The 21,399-nt window shown below is 40.5% G+C and overlaps 1 protein-coding gene across 1 annotated transcript; it reads left to right on the top strand.

Moving 5' to 3' along the window:
* The first annotated feature begins 2,960 nt into the window (after window positions 1–2,960).
* LOC117442286 (olfactory receptor 11A1-like) lies at window positions 2,961–3,881 on the top strand. The gene has a single exon (XM_034078288.1). It carries the CDS (start codon window positions 2,961–2,963, stop codon window positions 3,879–3,881), a length of 921 nt encoding a protein of 306 aa, XP_033934179.1.
* The last annotated feature ends 17,518 nt before the right edge of the window (window positions 3,882–21,399 follow it).

The raw sequence follows: 21,399 nt of genomic DNA, 5'->3' as shown, positions 1-21,399 counted from the left end.
CATGTCACTTTTTCATGCATACTAATGTGATTGAAACAGTATCATTATAACTACTGATGTATGTAGATATTTCATCTCCGGCCTTGTCAGGTATTGCATTTATTTTTTTATCAATAAATAAAGAACACAGAATTATTAAATATAAAACACAGCATTTGTGTGATTATACTAAATGATTTACAAATAAACACCACTGCATATTTACAACTGTTACACATGCTGATGTAACGCAAATGTTCCAATTTGGGATCAATAAAGTATATCTTATCTTAAGCTGATCGATGGCTACTGCCATATTTGCAAAATGTGCCTCTGAACCTTGACAAGTGCATGTTTCAGGCTTATCAATTAATGTAATGTAATGTTATCAATTAACAACAGGGGTCACAGACATAAGACCAGCTGTTAAATAAAGCTCTTCTGACCTTAGCTGGCATGTGTGTATATATATTAGTGCTGCCCATTATGGGCACAAGCAATTTTCACCCATTTATTAATTATATATTTGAAATGTGAGTGTTTCCTATCCCCTAAACCTCCAGGGATGTACACAGTTTAATACTGGCAACTTCTTATTATGGGAAATACGAAAACGTCTTTTAAAACTACAACTCCCAGTAGAGACGTGCCATAGATAGAGAACATGTTGCGAAACAGAATAGCCAGCATGTGTAGTAGTTTCTGGGGACGCGGTGGGGGAGGGGGGACGCGGTGGACCCGTTCAAATCCAGTTTTGGACAGTCTGCCGTGGTTCCATCCCATTTCAGATGTTGTCCCTGGAGTTCAAAGCAATTCAGGATAGGATCACCCTGATCCAGATCTAGTCGACTTTTCAAGATGACTAGATCCTGAATATCAGTTCTTTAATCCTACCGATCACCATCTAGTGGACATGAAGAATAACACAAGGAAGACAAAAGACCACATAGCAGAGACATCTATTGTCCGCAATTACTTTTGAAAGGTGATGACAGATGATGGCCTTTTTTTTGTTGAAGATATTTTTAATTTAATCTAAATTACATTTGTGATTGACAATCTTTGTTGTGATACTTTTATGAGCATAAAAATGTATGTCATCAACATTTGGTTGAAAACAAAATAGGCCACCACAAACGTGAGCTAAAAATGGAAAAATAAAATGTATTTCCCAGGAAGGCTAAAAATGGTGTATTATTTCAGTTAACAAACTTTGCCATCTAATTTAAATTGAAACATTTTTTTAAATAAACTGTACAGTACATGTTGCTCTGGTAATCCACTGGAAATCCACCCCTCTGGTGGGATCAGGATAATCCAGTTGTTTGGGATCAAACTGATCCCAATCCTGTTTTTTGGTTTTGAACTCCCCAAAATCCAAATCTGATCAGATAGTAGGGGTGTAACGGTATCCGTATTCGTCCTGTACCGTCACGGTTCCTACGTCACGGTTCGGACGTCAGGGTTTGGACGTCACGGTTCAGACGTCACGGTTCGGACGTCAGGGTTTGGACGTCACGGTTCGGACGTCACGGTTCGGACGCACATGCAGTCACACGGCGAATACGCCTTTTTTTACGAGTGGGAAAAAAGTCTGTCACTCAGGGCAGTATTACACTATATATAATCCAGGGGGCGGTATTGCGCCTAAAAGCCAGCCGCCCGTAAATAACAAATGAAGAACAGGAACAAAACACAACAAAACGAACACAATACATGAAGAAGAAAAGTTAGTAGCGAATATGGCGAGTTCACACAACACACAGGAGCTAGAAGACCCACCTGCTTCTTTTAAATCAGCTGTGTGGGAACATGTCGGGTTCCCTGTGGACTACAACAATGATGGGGTGCGAGTTGTGGATCGGACGAGGACGGTGTGTCGGCGTTGTTCGACAGCGGTGCGGTATGCTAGTGGTAACACGTCAAACATGCTCAATCACATCTGAGTCAGTCTCAGTCCCCAGCGAGAGGGTTTTCTCGACCGCAGGTGACATAGTTACCGCCAACGGATCTGCCCTCACTACTGACAACGTAGACTAACCCGTCTTTTTGAAGAACAACTTGAAAATAGAGCAAAGCTTGAGTAGGCCTACCTTTATTTAGGCATAGTGGCCTCACACACTCACAAGTTAATTACACATGTTAGACTTTGCTCCTAAAGGTACAGATTTTATTTTGTTTTATATTTACCATTGTATTTATTTTATATGTTGACATCAGGAGATGTTATACAGTTCTGTATTGCCTTTTATTGATTGTGATTGAAACACTTTATTATTATTTATTTGACTATGTTCAAGACATTATTTTTAGTTGTACAGCTTATTTAACCTTTTAGTTTGACATCAGCCAATATAAATAATATGGCCATCTGAGTGTGAGTGTTTGTGGTTTGTTTTTAACTGTGTAATACAGTTAATGATTCGAAATGTTAGAGTTCCTTATTTTCACACCAAAACTTGCTCTACTGTTACAATGAAATAACAGGAAAACAAAGTATGCATTTGGGACTTTTTTTTGCTTGTCCTTGTTGTACCGAACCGTGACTTCTGAACCGCTACACCCCTATCAGATAGAGATTACAAGTGTTGCACTCCTGGGCCCAGACAATTTGCTCAGAAAAACTAAAGTGAAAAGTAAGAAATAAAATAATAAAGATCTTGATCTCTAAGTGCTTTTAGCATTTTATTCTTCCATACCTGTATTTGTTTTTCCTCCTGCAAACACCCCCTCCCTGTTGCTGTCCATATGCCTCTAGAGTTTCATTCATTGGTTTACAAGTTGCTCAGACCTTTGTGAACAGTTTGAGTGGGATCTGTGGAGGCTGAAGAATGTGATAAAGAAGAATCCACAGAGCGGAGCTGTTCACTCTCTGAGGTGCAGGTCACTTCACATGAAACATTTCAAACAGGTTGTATGTTTTCATATCTTAATTCATGCGTACTGTGAGCATCATCTGCCTTGTGTTATACAAACTAGTGATGGCTGGTGAATATAATGTGACATATATAACTCTTGACGGGCATGTGGAAGTGCAGAGGTATAGATATCTTTACTTTGTGATCATGTTTACTGCATTTGTTCTGATCATCTGCAGTAATTCAGCTATCGTGTGCATCATTGCTTCACACAGAAACCTCCATGAGCCTATGTACGTGTTCATTGCAGCTTTGCTGGTTAACTCTGTTCTGTTCAGCTCTGCTGTCTATCCAAAGCTTCTGATGGACTTCTTATCAGAGAAGCAGATCATATCTTATTCAGCCTGTCTGTTTCAGTGGTTTCTTTACTACTCTCTGGGCTGTTCAGAATTCCTCCTGCTGGCAGCCATGGCCTATGACAGATATGTGTCTATCTGTAAACCTCTGCAGTATCCACATATCATGAGAAAAAGAACTGTTCACATGCTGCTGATCCTGGCGTGGCTTCTGCCTGCTTGCCAGTCTTCAGTGCCGATTTTAGTGAGTGCTAACAAAAAGCTCTGTCGCTTCAATTTGAAAGGAATAATTTGCAACAGCACGGTTCAAAAACTTCTCTGTGTGACTTCAAGACTGCTATTTCTATACGGCCTTGTTGTTCTTGTAGTGTCTTTACTTTGCCCCGTGCTCTTCATTCTTTTCACATACATCAGGATAGTTATAGTTTGCTATAGCAGCAGTCAGGAGGTCAGGAGGAAGGCTGCACAGACCTGTTTACCCCATCTGCTGGTTCTCATTAACTTCACTTGTCTGGGTGCTTATGATGTACTTTTACTTCGACTTGGAACTGATTTTTCCAGAACTGTACGTTTAATAATGTCTTTACAGATATTGTTGTTTCATCCTCTCTTTAATCCCATCGTATATGGTCTGAAGATGAAGGAAATTAATAGACGGCTGAAGAGATTGTTCTGCAAACGTGTCTAATGCATCACGACTGATGACTGAGTTCATAACAATGCAGGGATGTGATTTATGTGATCATGGCACGTTAATAGTTCATGTGAGGATTTGTTTCTGTAATCAAGTGCACTCTTTGGAGCACACTGATTACAGATAACGGAGCCGTCTGTAAGCTGTTCCACACTCCTGAGGAGGTGGACACTCCAGCAGCTGCAGCTGAAGCATGCTCTCTGCGTCTGTCCTCACTCACAACATAGCACACCTTATTGATGATATGGTCATTCTCAAATGCACTTGTTGTTGTCTCTCGTTTATGTCTTCATTTAGTTTTGGTCAACAATGAACATGTCACCTGAGTCCATTACATGTAATTGAAGAACACAAATAAACAACATAAACAACATTGTCCTTGTGGTGAAATGATTATTATAATGTAATGAGTAATAATCCCCACTTCACATATCACTAACAAAGCGTAGCTAGTACTTGTACGAGGACTCCTCATGAGATAAACATCTCTCCATCTTTGTTGTTGTTTATGGTTGTTGTATTGTTGTTGTCTTAATGCATTCCTTTAGTGACAATCTCTTTGTGTACAGGACGAGCGGACATTCAGGCAGTAGGTGGACTCGACATGGTAAGCATGACGACATGTCCTCACATGTTGAGGAAGCAAAGCCCCCATGGCAGCAGACTGAGTATCTGAAAGTCCCTCTGGAGAGCTGTGTGGAAGAGACGGCTTGTTCTCTGAAAGCACATTCACCTATCGAGCATCATCTACCTACATGTCATTGGTTTAGTGAGTGCTGTCAGTAGATCGAAATATTGAATCCATTCATCACAAGTTTCAAAGAAACATATCGACTTAACAATGCAGGTATGGAAGAATAAAATGCTAAAGATTTGTGTTATTTCATGTGTTACTTTTCACACTAAACTCTCAGACCAAGCAGAAGGAAGACAGACGGATCAAGTGCAGCCAAAGTGGGATGTGTTCAATGCAGAAACATACAAGCCAGCAGTACAGAATCCTGCCTCTCTGTGTTCACATGTTTTCTATAGCTTTTACTTAATCATTTATTTACCAACGTAGTTCTTAATATTGTGTGGAATGATATCAGTCCTTCAGGCAATGTGTGGGGGCCCGAACGCCTTCCACACTACACAATCCTAATTGTGCTCTTGACACAGTGTCTTCTTGTCCAAGTTGTACATGTTCTCTCTTTGCACATAGCAACCAGTGAGTCGGGTTAGCAACACTAAAGAGGGAAGACAGGTATTCCGGACTCAGAAGGCTTTTTCATCTGAGAAGAAGTGCCCCCAGCTCCTTTCCACGCAGAGTGACGCCATGCCGGTGACCATGCTGCGAGTTAAAGCAGTGGGAAGGGGAATGTTCCCAGGCCGGGTGTCCAGTGTCGATACTAAACAGTGAACACAAGAGAGCGGTGTTGATAAGTACACCTTGCAAAGGAATCCCCATTACCTGCAAGAGATTATAGGAGAAACTACCAAAAGCGGACCAAGCTATGCGTACGTACACAAGTAGTACAATGCTTTAAATGAATATAGCTGGATAGCAACAGATCACAAACATTTAAACTGACTCAAGAGTAGGCCTATGTTTTCTTTCTATTATAATTATTAATATTATCACTTTTAGTGAACACTTATTCGTATTATCTGAATGCCCTGCCCTTCATCCAGACATGCAAATAGTTTGAGTGTAAACATGTGTTTTTCCTTCTCTTTAAATTATTATGGATTAATTACTAATCCCTTTTGTACTTCTGATCAAAATGATGTATGTGTAATGCTTTAAATATACAAATATGTGTGAAATGTAATAGTTCTACATTTGAACACCGTGGTTCTAGTTCTGACTGAAATATTATACAATATGTCCAGCAGATGGAGCCAACCCTTAATGTACCATTGGTCTGTTTCTTTTGAGCCACACCCTGTTGGCCACCAGATGGCAGCACCTGCCCAGGAGTGAGCTTCACTTCAGCCACAATACCTCCGACTCCCTTTGTTCACTCACATACACTTCTTTCAAACCTTCTCATCTATCTTTCTGTTCTTTTACACAAAACAACGTAAAGATCTTAGTATTTTAACAACCAAATGCTATATTTTCTGTTCAAAATCCCTAAGCTGTCCCTGCAACCATTTTTAGGATAATATAGTAAGGCCATAGGAAGGAACGAGACAATTAAGCTGTCGTCACTCACCTAACGTAATCACCCTTTTAAACCTATGCTGTAAAAAGTCTTCACTTACTATAAACATCTTACTTTAAATCCAATCACTTGCCCTATTCTTCGTTTCCCCCAACCCACAGCCTCCACACGGCGGTGGAGCCTTTCACAGCACCCCTGATGCTTTTAGTGCCGCTGGTACTTTATCGCATGCACATTTACAAGAACTATATCCTTTGCTCCCCCACAACAAACAGCCATCTATATGTTACATTACCTCCTCTGTTCATCCACCAACACTCACAGTTCTAACAGTCCTATTCTACCTATGCAGGATGTTGGTAGTTATACTTCTGCTTACGTAATAATGGCTGAAAATGTATAATTAAAATTCAACTTAATTTTTGTATGCAGCAATTCAACTATTTAATTGATCTGAATGTACAAAAAAGAAAAAAGGTTACGGTTACATAATCCAATTTAGTATACTTAACATAGTTGGAATATAACTTAGTACATTTAAAAATAGAAGAAGTCTATATTAGTTTAAATCTAAATATAACAATATTAGAGTTTTTTAATTAAATTGGAATTTGATGATTTTTTATCAAATTGAGGTATTTCAAATAAAAAGTCCCAACCAGGATTTGAACCAGTGACCTACTATACCAAAGTCAGCTTCTTTATCCACTGTACGAAGCAGTTGCTGTTGCATATATTTATATATAGATATACATACAGTGTAAGAACAAGTTTTTAGAGAGTACTGGTTGGGACTTTCGGAAACAGTTCTAAATTGGTTTGAATCCTACTTAAAGGACATAAACAACTTTGTTTCTATAGGTACATACACATCTGAGTTGACAAATATGACATGTGGGTTTCCTCAAGGCTCCATCTTGGGGCCTCTTCTCTTTAATATTACATGCTACCACTGGCTCAGATAATTAAAAACAACAAAATAAGTTACCATAGCTATGCGGATGACACACACATTTACGTAACAATTTCACCAGGAGACTATGCTCCAATTCAAACACTGAGTAAGTGCATTGAACAAATCAATGACTGGATGTGTCAGAACTTTCTCCAATTAAACAAAGATAAAACTGAGGTAATGGTTTTTGGAGCCAAGGCAGAACGTATAAAAGTTAGTGCTGAGCTTCAGTCTGCAATGTTCAAACCAACAGATAAAGCCAGAAATCTAGGTGTAGTCATGGACTCTGACCTGAGTTTCAACAGTCACATTAAAACAGTTATTACATCAGCCTACTATCACCTAAAGAATATACAGATGTAGCGCTTCATTTCAGACGCCTACCCGTGTGGGTCCGTGATCGGCACGGGGTGGGCCCCTGCTGAAAAGGAAACCCCCCCCGCAGGACTTGATACGCCCCCTTGACAAATACATTTAATTTGTATTAAACCAGCTGCAATGGATCATGTATCCACCAGGGGGAGCCGTGAAAAGCTGCCACACTGGAACTCATGTGAAATAAACAGCTGATATATCTACAGGTATCTGATCGGATATTTGTTAAGATACATATGTCACGGATAGGATCATATTTTGTGCTAAATAAGAGACATGTAATCATTTACAAAACATCGCCATGTTTTTATTTAACAAAATAATGTTGTTTAATTCACGTAGTCCTAGGTGTAAGTACAAAACATCGCTATGTTTTTTCATCAGGAAATGCAGTGAAAGTGACCAGAGAGGAGTGATGATTGGTTAACGCGGGGTAACATTTCAGGGTAAGCCAATCAGAGACAGAGTTGGGCGGGTCTTGCCTTATGGGGAAAATACACAGACACACAAACACTTGCTAACACACACATACACGGCAACGCCCACCACCAGCACACACACTATGGCAGATGCAAGTATCAGCGAGAGCAGCAGCGCATTTACAACTTGGAGATATAACCACTATTTTCAATTTGTGGGGATATCATCATCTTTATTTAAAGAGACTCTTGGTCCATTATTACAAAACATACAACACTCAAATACAAACTAAAAAAAGGCAGCCATACCAATGTGTCCACAGAGGTGACTGGTATCGTTCAGCACTGAAACACGGATTTGAAAGCAGCATAATGACAGAGTTATGAGAAACATTCAATCGACAGATGAATTTGTAGATCAGACTTCTCAAGAGAGCATGGAACGTGTGGAATCGTGCATTACAGAACATTTCACTTGCACTGCACCACCTTGGTTCTCTTAGCAATATACGCAAACAGTCATTATATGCAACCTGGAGCTTCCGGAGGCTCACCTTCTTATACTTGAGCCACAAGGAGGCAGTATAGAGAGGAGTGCAATACGCTCTAAAGAGGTTCACCTTAACCTCATCTGAACACCAAGATAATTTTCTAGCCAACATGTTGGCTTGTATATATAAGATATATATCAAATAAAAAAAATAAAAAAGTCCCAACCAGGATTTGAACCAGTGACCTACTGTACCAAAGTCAGCTTCTTTATCCACTGTACGAAGCAGTTTCTGTTGCATATATTCATATATAAATATTAGGGCCGGGACTTTAACGCGTTAATTAAGATTAATTAATTACACAAAAATGAACGCGTTAAAAAAATGTACGCATTTTAATCGCACTTTAATCGCACTTATCTTTGCACAGCGGAACGTTTCTCACTGGATGAGTTTCAGGCGTACCGATTATACTGGAGCACCAACTAACGTTCATGACTTCAGCATGGGACTTCAAACAACAACAAACCACGGTAAACAATAGTCAAACATGAACGGACAAGCTGATGAGACCGCTTTGGTCGGCCCCGTGGATGGGACATTTTGTTTTAAAAAACGGACGGATGGAAGCGTCGATAAGAGCACGGTTGTGTGCAAATTATGCAAAAAAGGATAAGTAAGTCCACGTCTGAGAGAATAACCAGCTCCCTGGCTCACTGGACTGCACTCGACTGTCGACCACCTGGAGTCACATCCATGTGGAAACTGCTTCTCACTGTTCTCAGGTCAAATATGTATATTTGATTAAAAATGCGATTAATTTCGATTAATTAATTACAAAGCCTCTAATTCATTAGATTATTTTTTTTAATCGAGGCCCGGCTCTAATAAATATACATACAGTGTAAGAACAAGTTTTTAGTACAAGTGAGTTTGGCAATTTACTTGTCCGAATACATTTTTCCCTTGTCCAGAAAAATCGATCGGCATCGTATTTTACATTTTCCCAAGTTTTTACGGTAAGATTTTACTGCATCACACATCGGGATGGGTATCGTTTGAATTTGAATGATTCCGGTTATGCTTTTCGATTCCGGTTCTTCTTTTTGGTTCTCGATTCCAGTTCTTTAAGAGGGTAAATAAGTCCCATGACAAACTGGGAGAAAAATATATTTATGAAAACATTAAGTCAAATCTGTATTCCTATTTACAAATCACTTCATACCGTTTAATTTTGTTACGGTTATTGAATACAATTATATAAAAATGATTGTTTAGTTAGTTCTCAGTGGTGCAGTTTGAGAATGTACAATTGGCCCCATCTCCTCTGATGCAACCTGCCTGACAGAGTCCAACCAACACATGTCCTACAACACACAGCTGCAGCTGCCCAGCTGCTCACTGTTTGGAAAAGTAAATAAATAGTATTTTCATTTCAATAATGTACTTTCTATACCCTGCTTCATAAACAATACTGACATCCCTGCTCCTCCGAGTCTGGGGGTCCGGGGATGTGCGGACAGCGCGAGCACAGGCAGGGAGGCTGCTTCACTCCATAAAGGAGATGGCGTCAATATTAACAACACAGGACTAGAGCTAAAACGCTGAATAACCTTCATTACGCGTGAGATAAAGAACATAAGAAAGGTTGACAAAGATGAAGCTGTTAAACGGGCAGCGGATCCGCTGTGTGTGTAGAGAGATAGAGAGTGAGTGAGAGAGAGAGAGAGGGAGAGGGAGAGGGAGAGAGAAAGAGAGGGGGAGGGAGAGGGAGAGAGGCTGAGCTGCACCGTGCAGTGATCAGCTGGTACGGAGTATAGAGAGAGAGAGCGGCGGTCCGCGGGGCTCCGCCTCTTGTCCTCACAACTCTTATTATTCCCGAGACTTGTTCTTAGGGTACGTCCACACAGCAGCTTTTCAAAAATCTTGAAAATCTTGGAGCTGGGCGTGTCTGACAGCTTGGGGATTTTTTGCGAGCAATGCGACCAACAACCAATCACATGAATCTCCCGCCACCGACATACAAAGCAAAAAACCCCGGGGATTTTATGCGAGCAATATATATATATATATAAACTCCCCAAACAGGCGAAAACCTACCAGTTTCCCCCGCTGTCTCTGCCACCTCCCTCCATGCCTGGTTCCTCCGGTTTGTATCCCGTTAATAGTTCTGGTCGTAAAGAACCGGGTGATTTGCTCCCGTAATTTCTCGTTTGGAATATGAGGAAATGAACTGCGGTCTGGTTCTCCCTGCTTACACGCGGTTTGATTGGCTAGCGCTTGTACTGTCAGATTTGCATAAACGTGTTTGATTGGCTGACGCTTCCAGCTCAGCTTCAAAAGTTGAACATTGCTCAACTTTGAAATCCTGGACATCCTGGAAATCTTCGCTTCGCTCCCCCACAATGCAGTTCGGCGAAAAGCGAGGCAAAGTGACGTCATCCTCATTCAAAGTCAATGGGCAGAGAAGCGTTGGACGCGGTGGAAGATTCTTCTGAAGCTGCTGTGTGGACGTACCGTTACTCGGAACCGAGTTTTGCTTCCCAAGCCTGCCACTGTGCTTCACGTCCCGCCCCGCCCCCGGCTACAGAAAGCGGCGAGATGCATTTCCTGAGGAATCGACAAGCAGAACCACAATAATGGCGGACACGGACAATTTAAGAATTAGTTCTGCCTTCTGGAAACTGAAGTTATCAATAATTTGAATAAATGAGGGCGAAAAACGTCACTTGTCCATCGGACAAGTCCATTTAAAGATCTACTTGTCCGATATTGTAAATAACACGTCCCGGACGGTGGGAAGTGTGCTTTTTCACACACTGTATAAATACATGCATATTCGGAGAAACAAATGTTTTTTCGGAGTAAAGGATGGCAGAATACACTACACTACCCAGAATCCCCAGCTATCATTTCGACTACACCATGTGCTCTGTTTGACATTTTGACATTTTGAAAGTCAAAAAAAAAAAAGTGTCGTAAAACTGTGAAGTAATACTTTGTTTGTGTGAAGCGCTCAATAACCTACATCTCCCGTCTCGCACCAACACCAAGACAGTCGTCACGTTGAACATTTCACTTCTTTCTTTCAGAATGAGGCGGAAAGTATTACAAGAGGTGAAAATCACTCCAAGTCTGGGCACGTTGAGTATGGCGTTATATTTGTGCCTCTATCCTGAGCACGCAATGAAACATGTTGAGCATAGAAAATGCTATTGAGCGCACTTGAACATTTTTTAGCACAGAGAAATATATTTCCTCTCATAAAACTCCTGCTCCGTGCGCAAGCAGACCGCTGCAGCGCTCTCTCTCCCTCGCTCGACCTCTCCAGCCTGTGTGCGCTCAGCTTTGCCTGAGCTCGCTCAAGTTGTCACAGCTTTAAAAATGTGCCACAAAACCGACCAATCGGAGAACTCGAGAAGGTCAATTCTGATTGGCTGGTCCAGCGCCATGTAGAGAGAAGAGTTGCGACAGCGGAAGTCCAAATTGCTTGATCGTCACGTGGTTCAGAGAGACTCAGAAAGTTCCCGGAAGTTCGTGGCGGGACATTTGAATCACGATCTGAATGTATTAATAACAGGATAGAAATACAATGTTTGGTAATTAGTGGTCAATAAACGTTTTGATTTGCAATATGTACACAACATATCGATATGTGTATCTAGTTACAGCAATGTGTTTTTAAAGTAAAGTGTGCTAATATTTGAGGATTAAGATAAAACTAGAGAATGCAATTCCTGAAGAAATTGCTCGTGGGAATGCTTTATGCTGAAAAGCTGATGCTAAACTGCTATGCTGAAATGTAATTTGTAAGAAGAAAGTGAAGACTTTAGATTGAAATGATACTGTTAGGATTTGTCTGTGTTGGTATTTTTCGTGTCCTTTTCTATCTTTGGGTTTCCTGTTTTATTTTGTAAAGTGTTCACCCCCGTTTCCTGCCTGTTTGCTTTCTGTCGGTTTCCCTCTCTGATTACCCAATTGTGTTCACCTGGTACCTATGTGTTTTCTCCTCCCTCCTCACCTGTCTCGTGTTTATGTGATTAGTCCTGGGTGTATTTAAGTTCTGGGTTTTCTGTCTCTCTTTGTCGGGTTGTCTTGTGTGATAACTAAGTTCGTCGGTGAGTGTTCTGTTTGTCTTTGTCGATATACGTATCATAGCCTTGAAATAAAGGAGTTTTCAGTTATATCTGCATTTGGGTCCTACTTCCAACACAAACCGTAACAAATACATGAACACTGGGGGCTTGAATGTGTGATGAGAGAAGAAAAGAAAGTAAAAAGGCTTGGAAAAGCAGCAGAATATTTGAACTGCAAACTTCTGAACTAACTTGATGGCGAATGATCTGTCTCCATAGCAACAGCATTTGATGACACCCCATAATACGCTTAGATGCGTTGATGGCTGCATCGTTACCAAACCTGTGAAGTTCTTGGCTGTTTGGAGTATTTTCACTGAAGTTATGAGAACCGTGTTTCAAGGCGAGAATTGTGTTGCCATGGCAAGGGCATTTGAAGAACTCTTCTATTCTACCTATGCAGGATGTTGGTAGTTATACAACAGGCTTCTGCTTACCTTTTGATTTTGGCCCTGTGAGTATTGATAGGAATCCGGAGGAGGTCTCCGCCGTCCTTCAGTCCCTCGGACTCGAAGTCGGGAGTTCCCAATCGTCTTTCTGGAACCACGTCGTGGGTCACCATTGTGTTGGGTTCAGAATTCCAGAAAAGACAGACAACTTCTAAGTTTAACTATTTCTTGTAAACAGAGAAAAATATATATATATTACTTGGCCAAGGACTCATCACGTCTTTGGGAATCACAGGCAGCAAAGCTGTAATCTGTAACCACCAAATCCGTCAAGAGCCTCGAACCTCATGCGACAATACATTGTATTACACAGGGCGTTGCCCGTACATTTATGATTGGTCAAGAATAGCTGAAGAGATACCGGGGTTTAGACTTGGTTCTGTTTGGTTGGTGCGCAGACTGAGATAGAGTCTCTTGGCAACACTATCCTCCAATCAGCATTCGGCCGGCCTGTGGAAGTCCCTCCCTACTCTGGCACCATCATGTAATTTGTTTTCTCTAACATTTCTTCAGATAAAGCGGGAAACCATAATGTTGCTTCCTCGCTTTGCGGGGGAGCTCCCTTACAAAGTGAAGGACGGTGCGATGTGCTGTTCTGACTACCGCTTTGTGTTCTCTCAGTCTCTGCACTCGACCTTGCTACTTTCAATATTGCAAGCCAAACACTTTCTCATGTAACTTTCCCCTTCGTTCCTGCCCTCTCCATCAACACTTGGGGAGGGGGGGGGGGGTAATTGGGTCCATTTATTCCAAAGTCACAGCAGCATAAAGTGAGCACAATAAGCAAATAATGTAATAATAAGAATCTTGTAATGTTATATAAAAATAGACTCCACAAGGCTAGACAGTTGCATGTTGTTTTATCGAATTAGAAGATGTGTAAGACACATGCTTCATGTTACGTCATTTTCTACAAGATAATAAAGTACGAGTATGTATCAAATATGTTGTTTGTCTTATTTTAATATATTGAAAATTAACATAGTAATAATGGCTGAAAATGTTTAATTAAAATTCAACTTAATTTTTGTATGCAGCAATTAAACTATTTAATTGATCTGAATGTACAAAAAGAAAAAAGGTTACGTTACATAATCCATTTTAGTATACTTAACATGGGTTTAGTACGGTGGCTGAGAAGTGCAATGGACAATTACAAAGTGTGAAACACTTTAACAAAGCTTGAGACAAATTTACATTTTATAAAACAAAATTACATTAGCAAAAACACTTTTACCAAGGACAAAACAAATTAACAAAATGCGAAACACTTTTACCATAACTGAAACACTTTAACATTTGACGAAACACTTTTACAAACGAGAATCAAAGCGGAAAGGGAATGTCCATCATACTGGAAGTGACGTGACATGATTGTCTCAAATTTAAGTTTGTTTTGGCAGAAAGACCATAGGTACGAGTGTGTTTACATTCGGTAAACATGTTTTGTCCGTTTTGTAGAAACAACCTGGGACAAGTGACACCGTTTTGCTCATCTTGTGGACAATCTCTGGAGTGTTTAAAGGACACGGACCAGAGATCTTGCATCATTGCGGGCAATATTTGAATGAAGGTCACTCGTATGCTGTAATCGTGGACATGTTGTCTACCTTTCACGGTGGAAAAATCAGTTTGCGGACTCTTAAAAGCAAACTGAATCAAGCCGGGTTTTACCGCAGAAAGGGTTATTCCTCTCAAATCGCTGTAATTAACGCCATCAGGTTGGAACTTCGTGGACCTGGACAATTGTTTGGATACCGAACAATGTGGCAGGTACTAAAATAAAATTACAGACTTCGAGTGAAGAGAGATGATGTTATGAATTTGCTCCGGGAGCTTAACCCTCGAGGCTGCGAGAGGAGATCTCGCAGAAGGTTTATAAGGAGAACCTACCACTCAATGGGACCGAACTATATGTGGCATGCTGACGGTTATGACAAACTTAAGCCATTCGGTGTGGCCCTTTCAGGATGCATAGATGGATTTTCACGTAAAGTACTATGGCTTGAATGTGGTCCAACAAACAATAACCCGAGAGTTATCGCTCAATATTTCCTCAAATGTGTGCGAAACCTCGGTGTCATCCCCATGAGGCTGCGGACTGATTGTGGCACGGAGAACGGAATTATGGCTGCAATTCAGTGCACCCTACGTCACCATCACCATGACTACTACTCTGGAGCGTCCAGCCACATGTATAGCACATCCATGACTAATCAGCGTATTGAGTCCTGGTGGTCCATATTAAGAAAGGGAAGGTAAGTGTCTATCAAGATTATTTATTACTTTCCAACACTGTCAGACAAACAACATTTGCTTAGCTAAAGTGTATCAGTTTTTATTTGAATAGATATAATATATAGCCTGTAGTCTATGACCCAGACTATACAAGGCCTTTCTTTAGAACTTCTTTTTGGCAGAAATAAAGTTAGAAACTGTGAACATCTAAGCGTAGGTTTTGGATTGAACAGCAGCCCCTGAGGGGACCTAAGCACTATAGGTTGTGAAGCAAATAAATGATTAAATAGACACTCAATGATTTGTTGTTGATTTTACTGGTAACCTTTTAATGTAATTTGTAGAATTGTTGAATATTGCTTAATAATTCACTTGAAAATATATCAATTTCTATAGGTCTCAGTTCTGGATGGAGCTATTTGCAGACCTCCGAGATGCTGGACACTTCAACGGGAGTAACGAGCATCAGTGCCTTCTGAGATTCTGCTTCGTTGATGTTATTCAGAAGGACTTGGATGAGTGTGTGAGACTGTGGAACAGTTACAGGATTCGCCCTTCCAGAACAGCATCATGTCCAGGAGGAGTGCCCAATGAACTGTACTACTTGCCACACAGGTAATACATTGGTGATGGATTGATACTTCTTTGTGTTTTTATCTTAAATGTATATTAATACTATTATGTCTTCTGTTTAACAGATGTGGCTCCAGCGACTGTGGGTTTGAGATTGAACAGGCAGAATTGGATGCTGTTCCTGAGACAAGCCTGTCTATAGCTCCATGTGGGGACCAAAACATGCAGGAGTACTTGGACTTTGCTATGGAGCGCAATGACCTGCAGAAGCCAGAGAACTGGGAGACTGCATCAGAACTGCACATGAAGCTGAAAGTTATAAAGTAATCGAAAAGGTATTCAGAAGTACAGTAGCACTGTTTCATCACTCCAAATCAGATTTCAGGGCTCAACAATGCTTGGTTTCATAATTTGTCAGACTGCATGTACTCTTTCCCCTGTGATGTATCCAAATGATTATGGTACCTGTTCATCTGAAGACTGGTCCTATTTAGAACAAAGATATTCCCATACATTTTAAAATAAAAACAGCATTTTGAAATGAACATGGTTTCCAGCCAATCACAATATTTGTTTCAATGTCATTTATACAGCACCAAATCACAGCATAGTCATAACATAAATATCTTAATCATTATAAAATATAACTGGAATAACAACAAACAACGCTCCAATTAGCAAGCACAAACAAGGTTATGTTGTGTGCGTAATTGTGTGCAGAAAGAACATTTCTGTACAAGTCTTATTTCAACCATGTGGACTCACATTCACGTTTCACATTCCACAGTTTCACATTCCACAGTTTCACATTCCACAGTTCCACATTCCGTTCAGACATGGATTGGTATTTGACTGATATTAAACTGTGATTGCACTTGTATTTACTGCATTTCTGATATTAGCATCACAAAGGTGGCGCAATACTACACTTACTTTGTTTAGCATTTTCCGGCTGTTTCGATGTCCGCTGTGCGCTTGGTACACCCGTCTGGTCGGTGTCCTTTAAACACTCCAGAGATCCTCCACACGAAAGGCAACACCATGTCACTTGTCCCAGGTTGTTTCCACAAAACGGACAAAACATGTTTACCGAACGTAAACACACTCGTACCTTCGGTCTTTCCGCCAAAACAAATTTAAATTTGAGTCAATCACTAAAATGTCACTTCCGGTATGATGGACATTCCCTTTCAGGTTTGATTCTGGTTTGTAAATGTGTTTCAGGAAATGTTAAAGTGTTTCGGGACATTTTAATTTGTTTCAGTTATGGTAAAAGTGTTTCGCATTTTGTTAATTTGTTTTTGTTAATGTTAAATTGTTTTGTCCTTGGTAAAAGTGTTTTATAAAATGTAAATTTGTCTCAAGCTTTGTTAAAGTGTTTCACACTTTGTAATTGTCCATTGCACTTCTCAGCCACCGTAGTTTAGTGTGTAAATTCTACTCAAAGATAGTTGAGCTGAAAAGTGTTTTGTGCAACCACTTACCTTAATAAAATTAAGTACATTCAACATAACAATTTTTTCAGTGTAAATACCCGTGGACTAAAGCACACCCCCTTCAGACTAGACCCCTCCATCCTCACCTGCCAGAATCTCGTGCCCCTGGTAAGACTAAAAGGGGGTGGATTTTGTGGTGCTTTGCTGTCCGCCCCTCAGCATCCAGCTTTGGCCTTCTTCACCACAACCACCCCTGCTGTGCTGGAGGTTCACACTCACATTTTTTTTTCAACCTCCTCTGCCTTACACCTCCTCCCATACTTGAGCACTCCCCACTTGGACTAAACACCTCCATGCACACCCGCCAGAACCTTGTGCCCCTGGGGATGAGCTCCAACAAGGCATGTAGGACAGAGATGCCAGCAAGGCCTTCTCTGCTGGCCTAAACGCTATCAGTATCACTTAACGTTTAAATGAATGAATCTTGAATATAGAACCTACAATCTTGAAAAAATATTATTATTATTAATATATTATAACATGTATGAAATGATTTCCAATAGTTTAAACTCTTTATTTCATAGCTTGTCTCTGCATTGCGCTTAGCTGCGCTGCGTCCAGTGATGGTTGTTAATATTAGAGCTTTTATCCAATCACATTGTCAGAATGGGTTCTCTGGTTGTCATCAGTGCAGGTCTCTCCTCTAACACTGGTTCTCTGGTTCCTCAGGGGTCAGGTTTAGCACCCTCTCTTAGGGTCAGAATACCTCGATGCTGACGAGACCCTTGTTTATTGTTGTGTGAACCCTGAAGCACTAACACATGGGTTCTGCGTTCTGCGTCAGACACAGGAACTCTTTAGTACAGACCAAATGTGCTTCTCCAGAAAGACATTCAGTCTGCTCCATCTTCAGTCTGTACAGAACAGTAAGAGGAGCACTCACTCTAAATCCCTTTCTGCAGAGGGACAACCGACCTCGCCTTCAGCCTTCTAACCCTAACCCTATCCCTCGCTGAAGTACACACTGTACGTTCTGATACTCTGTGGAGTACACACTGTACGTTCTGATACTCTGTGGAGAACACACTGTACATTCTAATACTCTGTGGAGTACACACTGTACGTTATAATACTCTGTGGAGTACACACTGTACATTCTAATACTCTGTGGAGTACACACTGTACGTTATAATACTCTGTGGAGTACACACTGTACATGTTAATCCTCTGTGGAGTACACACTGTACATTATAATACTCTGTGGAGTACACACTGTGCATTCTAATACTCTGTGGAGTACACACTGTACATTATAATACTCTGTGGAGTACACACTGTACGTTCTAATACTCTGTGGAGTACACACTGTACATTATAATACTCTGTGGAGTACACACTGTGCATTCTAATACTCTGTGGAGTACACACTGTGCATTATAATACTCTGTGGAGTACACACTGTACGTTCTAATACTCTGTGGAGTACACACTGTACATTCTAATACTCTGTGGAGGACACACTGTACGTTCTAATACTCTGTGGAGTACACACTGTACATTCTAATACTCTGTGGAGTACACACTGTACATACTAATACTCTATGGAGTACACACTGTACATTATAATACTCTGTGGAGTACACACTGTACATTATAATACTCTGTGGAGTACATATTGTGCATTATAATACTCTGTGGAGTACACACTGTGCATTCTAATACTCTGTGGAGTACACACTGTACATTCTAATACTCTGTGGAGTACACACTGTACGTTCTAATATGCTGTGGAGTACACACTGTACATTCGAATACTCTATAGAGAACACACTGTGCATACTAATACTCTGTGGAGTACACACTGTACATACTAATACTCTGTGGAGTACACACTGTACTAAAACTCTATCTGTATATTTAAATATGTGTACTGCAGTAACTCCTGTGTTTCCTCAGATGGAGGACTGGACGTCTGACTTCCTGAAAAAGTGTGTGTGTGTGTGTGTGTGTGTGTGTGTGTGTGTGTGTGTGTGTGTGTGTGTGTGTGTGTGTGTGTGTGTGTGTGTGTGTGTGTGTGTCTTGCTATTCTTGTGTGGACCAACCCCTGACAAACAACCTTACTTGTGAGGACATTTCTTCTTGTGAGGACCTTTTTCAGCAAAATCCTTGAACATTCTAGGTTGAGCTTATTTGGTTTAATTGAATGCTCTGTGTGAATTTCAGAAACTGTCCTCATAGACATAGAAAACTCAGAAAAGTGTGTGTCGGCCAGCGCTCTTGGGCTCCCCTATAGGGCATGGCAGGACAAACAGGTGGACTGGCAGGTGGAATTTTCTGATTGGCTAAGGCAGCTGCATTTTCTGGAGAAAAAAAATGTCAGTGCAACTGATAAAAAATGTATAACACTTGAACTACAATAACAATTACTAATACTAAAAACACTGATATAATTGCTTACATAGTTGGAATATAACTTAGTACATTTAAAAAAATAAGTCTATATTAGTTTAAATCTAAATATAACAATATTAGAGTTTTTTAATTGAATTAGAATTTGATGATTTTTTATCAAATTGAGGTATTTCAAATAAAAAGTCCCAACCAGGATTTGAACTATACCAAAGTCAGCTTCTTTATCCACTGTACGAAGCAGTTGCTGTTGCATATATTTATATATAAATATGCATACAGTGTAAGAACAAGTTTTTAGAGAGTACTGGTTGGGACTTTCGGAAACAGTTCTAAATTGGTTTGAATCCTACTTAAAGGACAGAAACAACTTTGTTTCTATAGGTAAATACACATCTGAGTTGACAAATATGACATGTGGGGTTCCTCAAGGCTCCATCTTGGGGCCTCTTCTCTTTAACATCTCCATGCTACCACTGGCTCAGATAATTAAAAACAACAAAATAAGTTACCATAGCTATGCGGATGACACACACATTTACGTAACAATTTCACCAGGAGACTATGCTCCAATTCAAACACTGAGTAAGTGCATTGAACAAATCAATGACTGGATGTGTCAGAACTTTCTCCAATTAAACAAAGATAAAACTGAGGTAATGGTTTTTGGAGCCAAGGCAGAACGTATAAAAGTTAGTGCTGAGCTTCAGTCTGCAATGTTCAAAACAACAGATAAAGCCAGAAATCTAGGTGTAGTCATGGACTCTGACCTGAGTTTCAACAGTCACATTAAAACAGTTATTAAATCAGCCTACTATCACCTAAAGAATATACAGATGTAGCGCTTCATTTCAGACGCCTACCCGTGCGGGTCCGTGATCGGCACGGGGTGGGCCCCTGCTGAAAAGGAAAACCCCCCCGCAGGACTTGATACGCCCCCTTGATAAATAAATGTAATTTTAATTAAACCAGCTGCAGTGGATCATTTATCCACCAGGGGGAGCAGTGAAAAGCTGCCACACTGGAACTCATGTGAAATAAACAGCTGATAGATCTACAGGTATCTGATCGGATATTTGTTAAGATCCATATGTCACGGATAGGATCATATTTTGTGCTAAATAAGAGACATGTAATAATTTACAAAATAATGTTGTTTAATTCACGTAGGCCTAGGTGTAAGTACAAAACATTGCTATGTTTTTTCATCAGGAAATGCAGCCCGGCTCAAACATACAGCGATGTCCTCTCACAGTACCATGGAAAAGTGAAAGTGACCAGAGAGGAGTGATGATTGGTTAACGCGGGGTAACATTTCAGAGTAAGCCAATCAGAGACAGAGTTGGGCGGGTCTTGCCTTATGAGGAAAATACACAGACAAACAAACACTTGCTAACACACATACATACACGGCAACGCCCACCACCAGCACACACACTATGGCAGATGCAAGTATCAGCGAGAGCAGCAGCGCATTTACAACTTGGAGATATAACCACTATTTTCAATTTGTGGGGATAAAGGACGCACAAAATATTTTGGTAACATGTAAACTGTGTGCAGGACAGAAAGCATTGTCCACATTGAATAACAGCAATGCCAATCTCCTGGAGCACCTAAGTAATGTATATTGGCTATAAAACTAGTCGTCAAAGACCCCACCGTCTCAACCACCGGCAGTGACCCAGATGGAGCAACACCATCTAAACAGCCAAAAAACGATTTTGTTTAAATCGCCACATGTCACCCAGAGTCAACTAAACAGATTGATTGCTGAAAATAGTTTGTTTGTCTTCAGTGTCAGTCTGACAGTTTATTATTTATCTAATTTTTACTGCCAAAAGAGTGTAGTTCTTGTTTAATTGTTACACTGCCAACATA

The sequence above is a fragment of the Pseudochaenichthys georgianus genome, unplaced genomic scaffold, assembly GCF_902827115.2.
Source record: "Pseudochaenichthys georgianus unplaced genomic scaffold, fPseGeo1.2 scaffold_406_arrow_ctg1, whole genome shotgun sequence".
Taxonomy (NCBI): domain Eukaryota; kingdom Metazoa; phylum Chordata; class Actinopteri; order Perciformes; family Channichthyidae; genus Pseudochaenichthys; species Pseudochaenichthys georgianus.
This window is presented reverse-complemented; position numbering and strand designations above follow the sequence as displayed.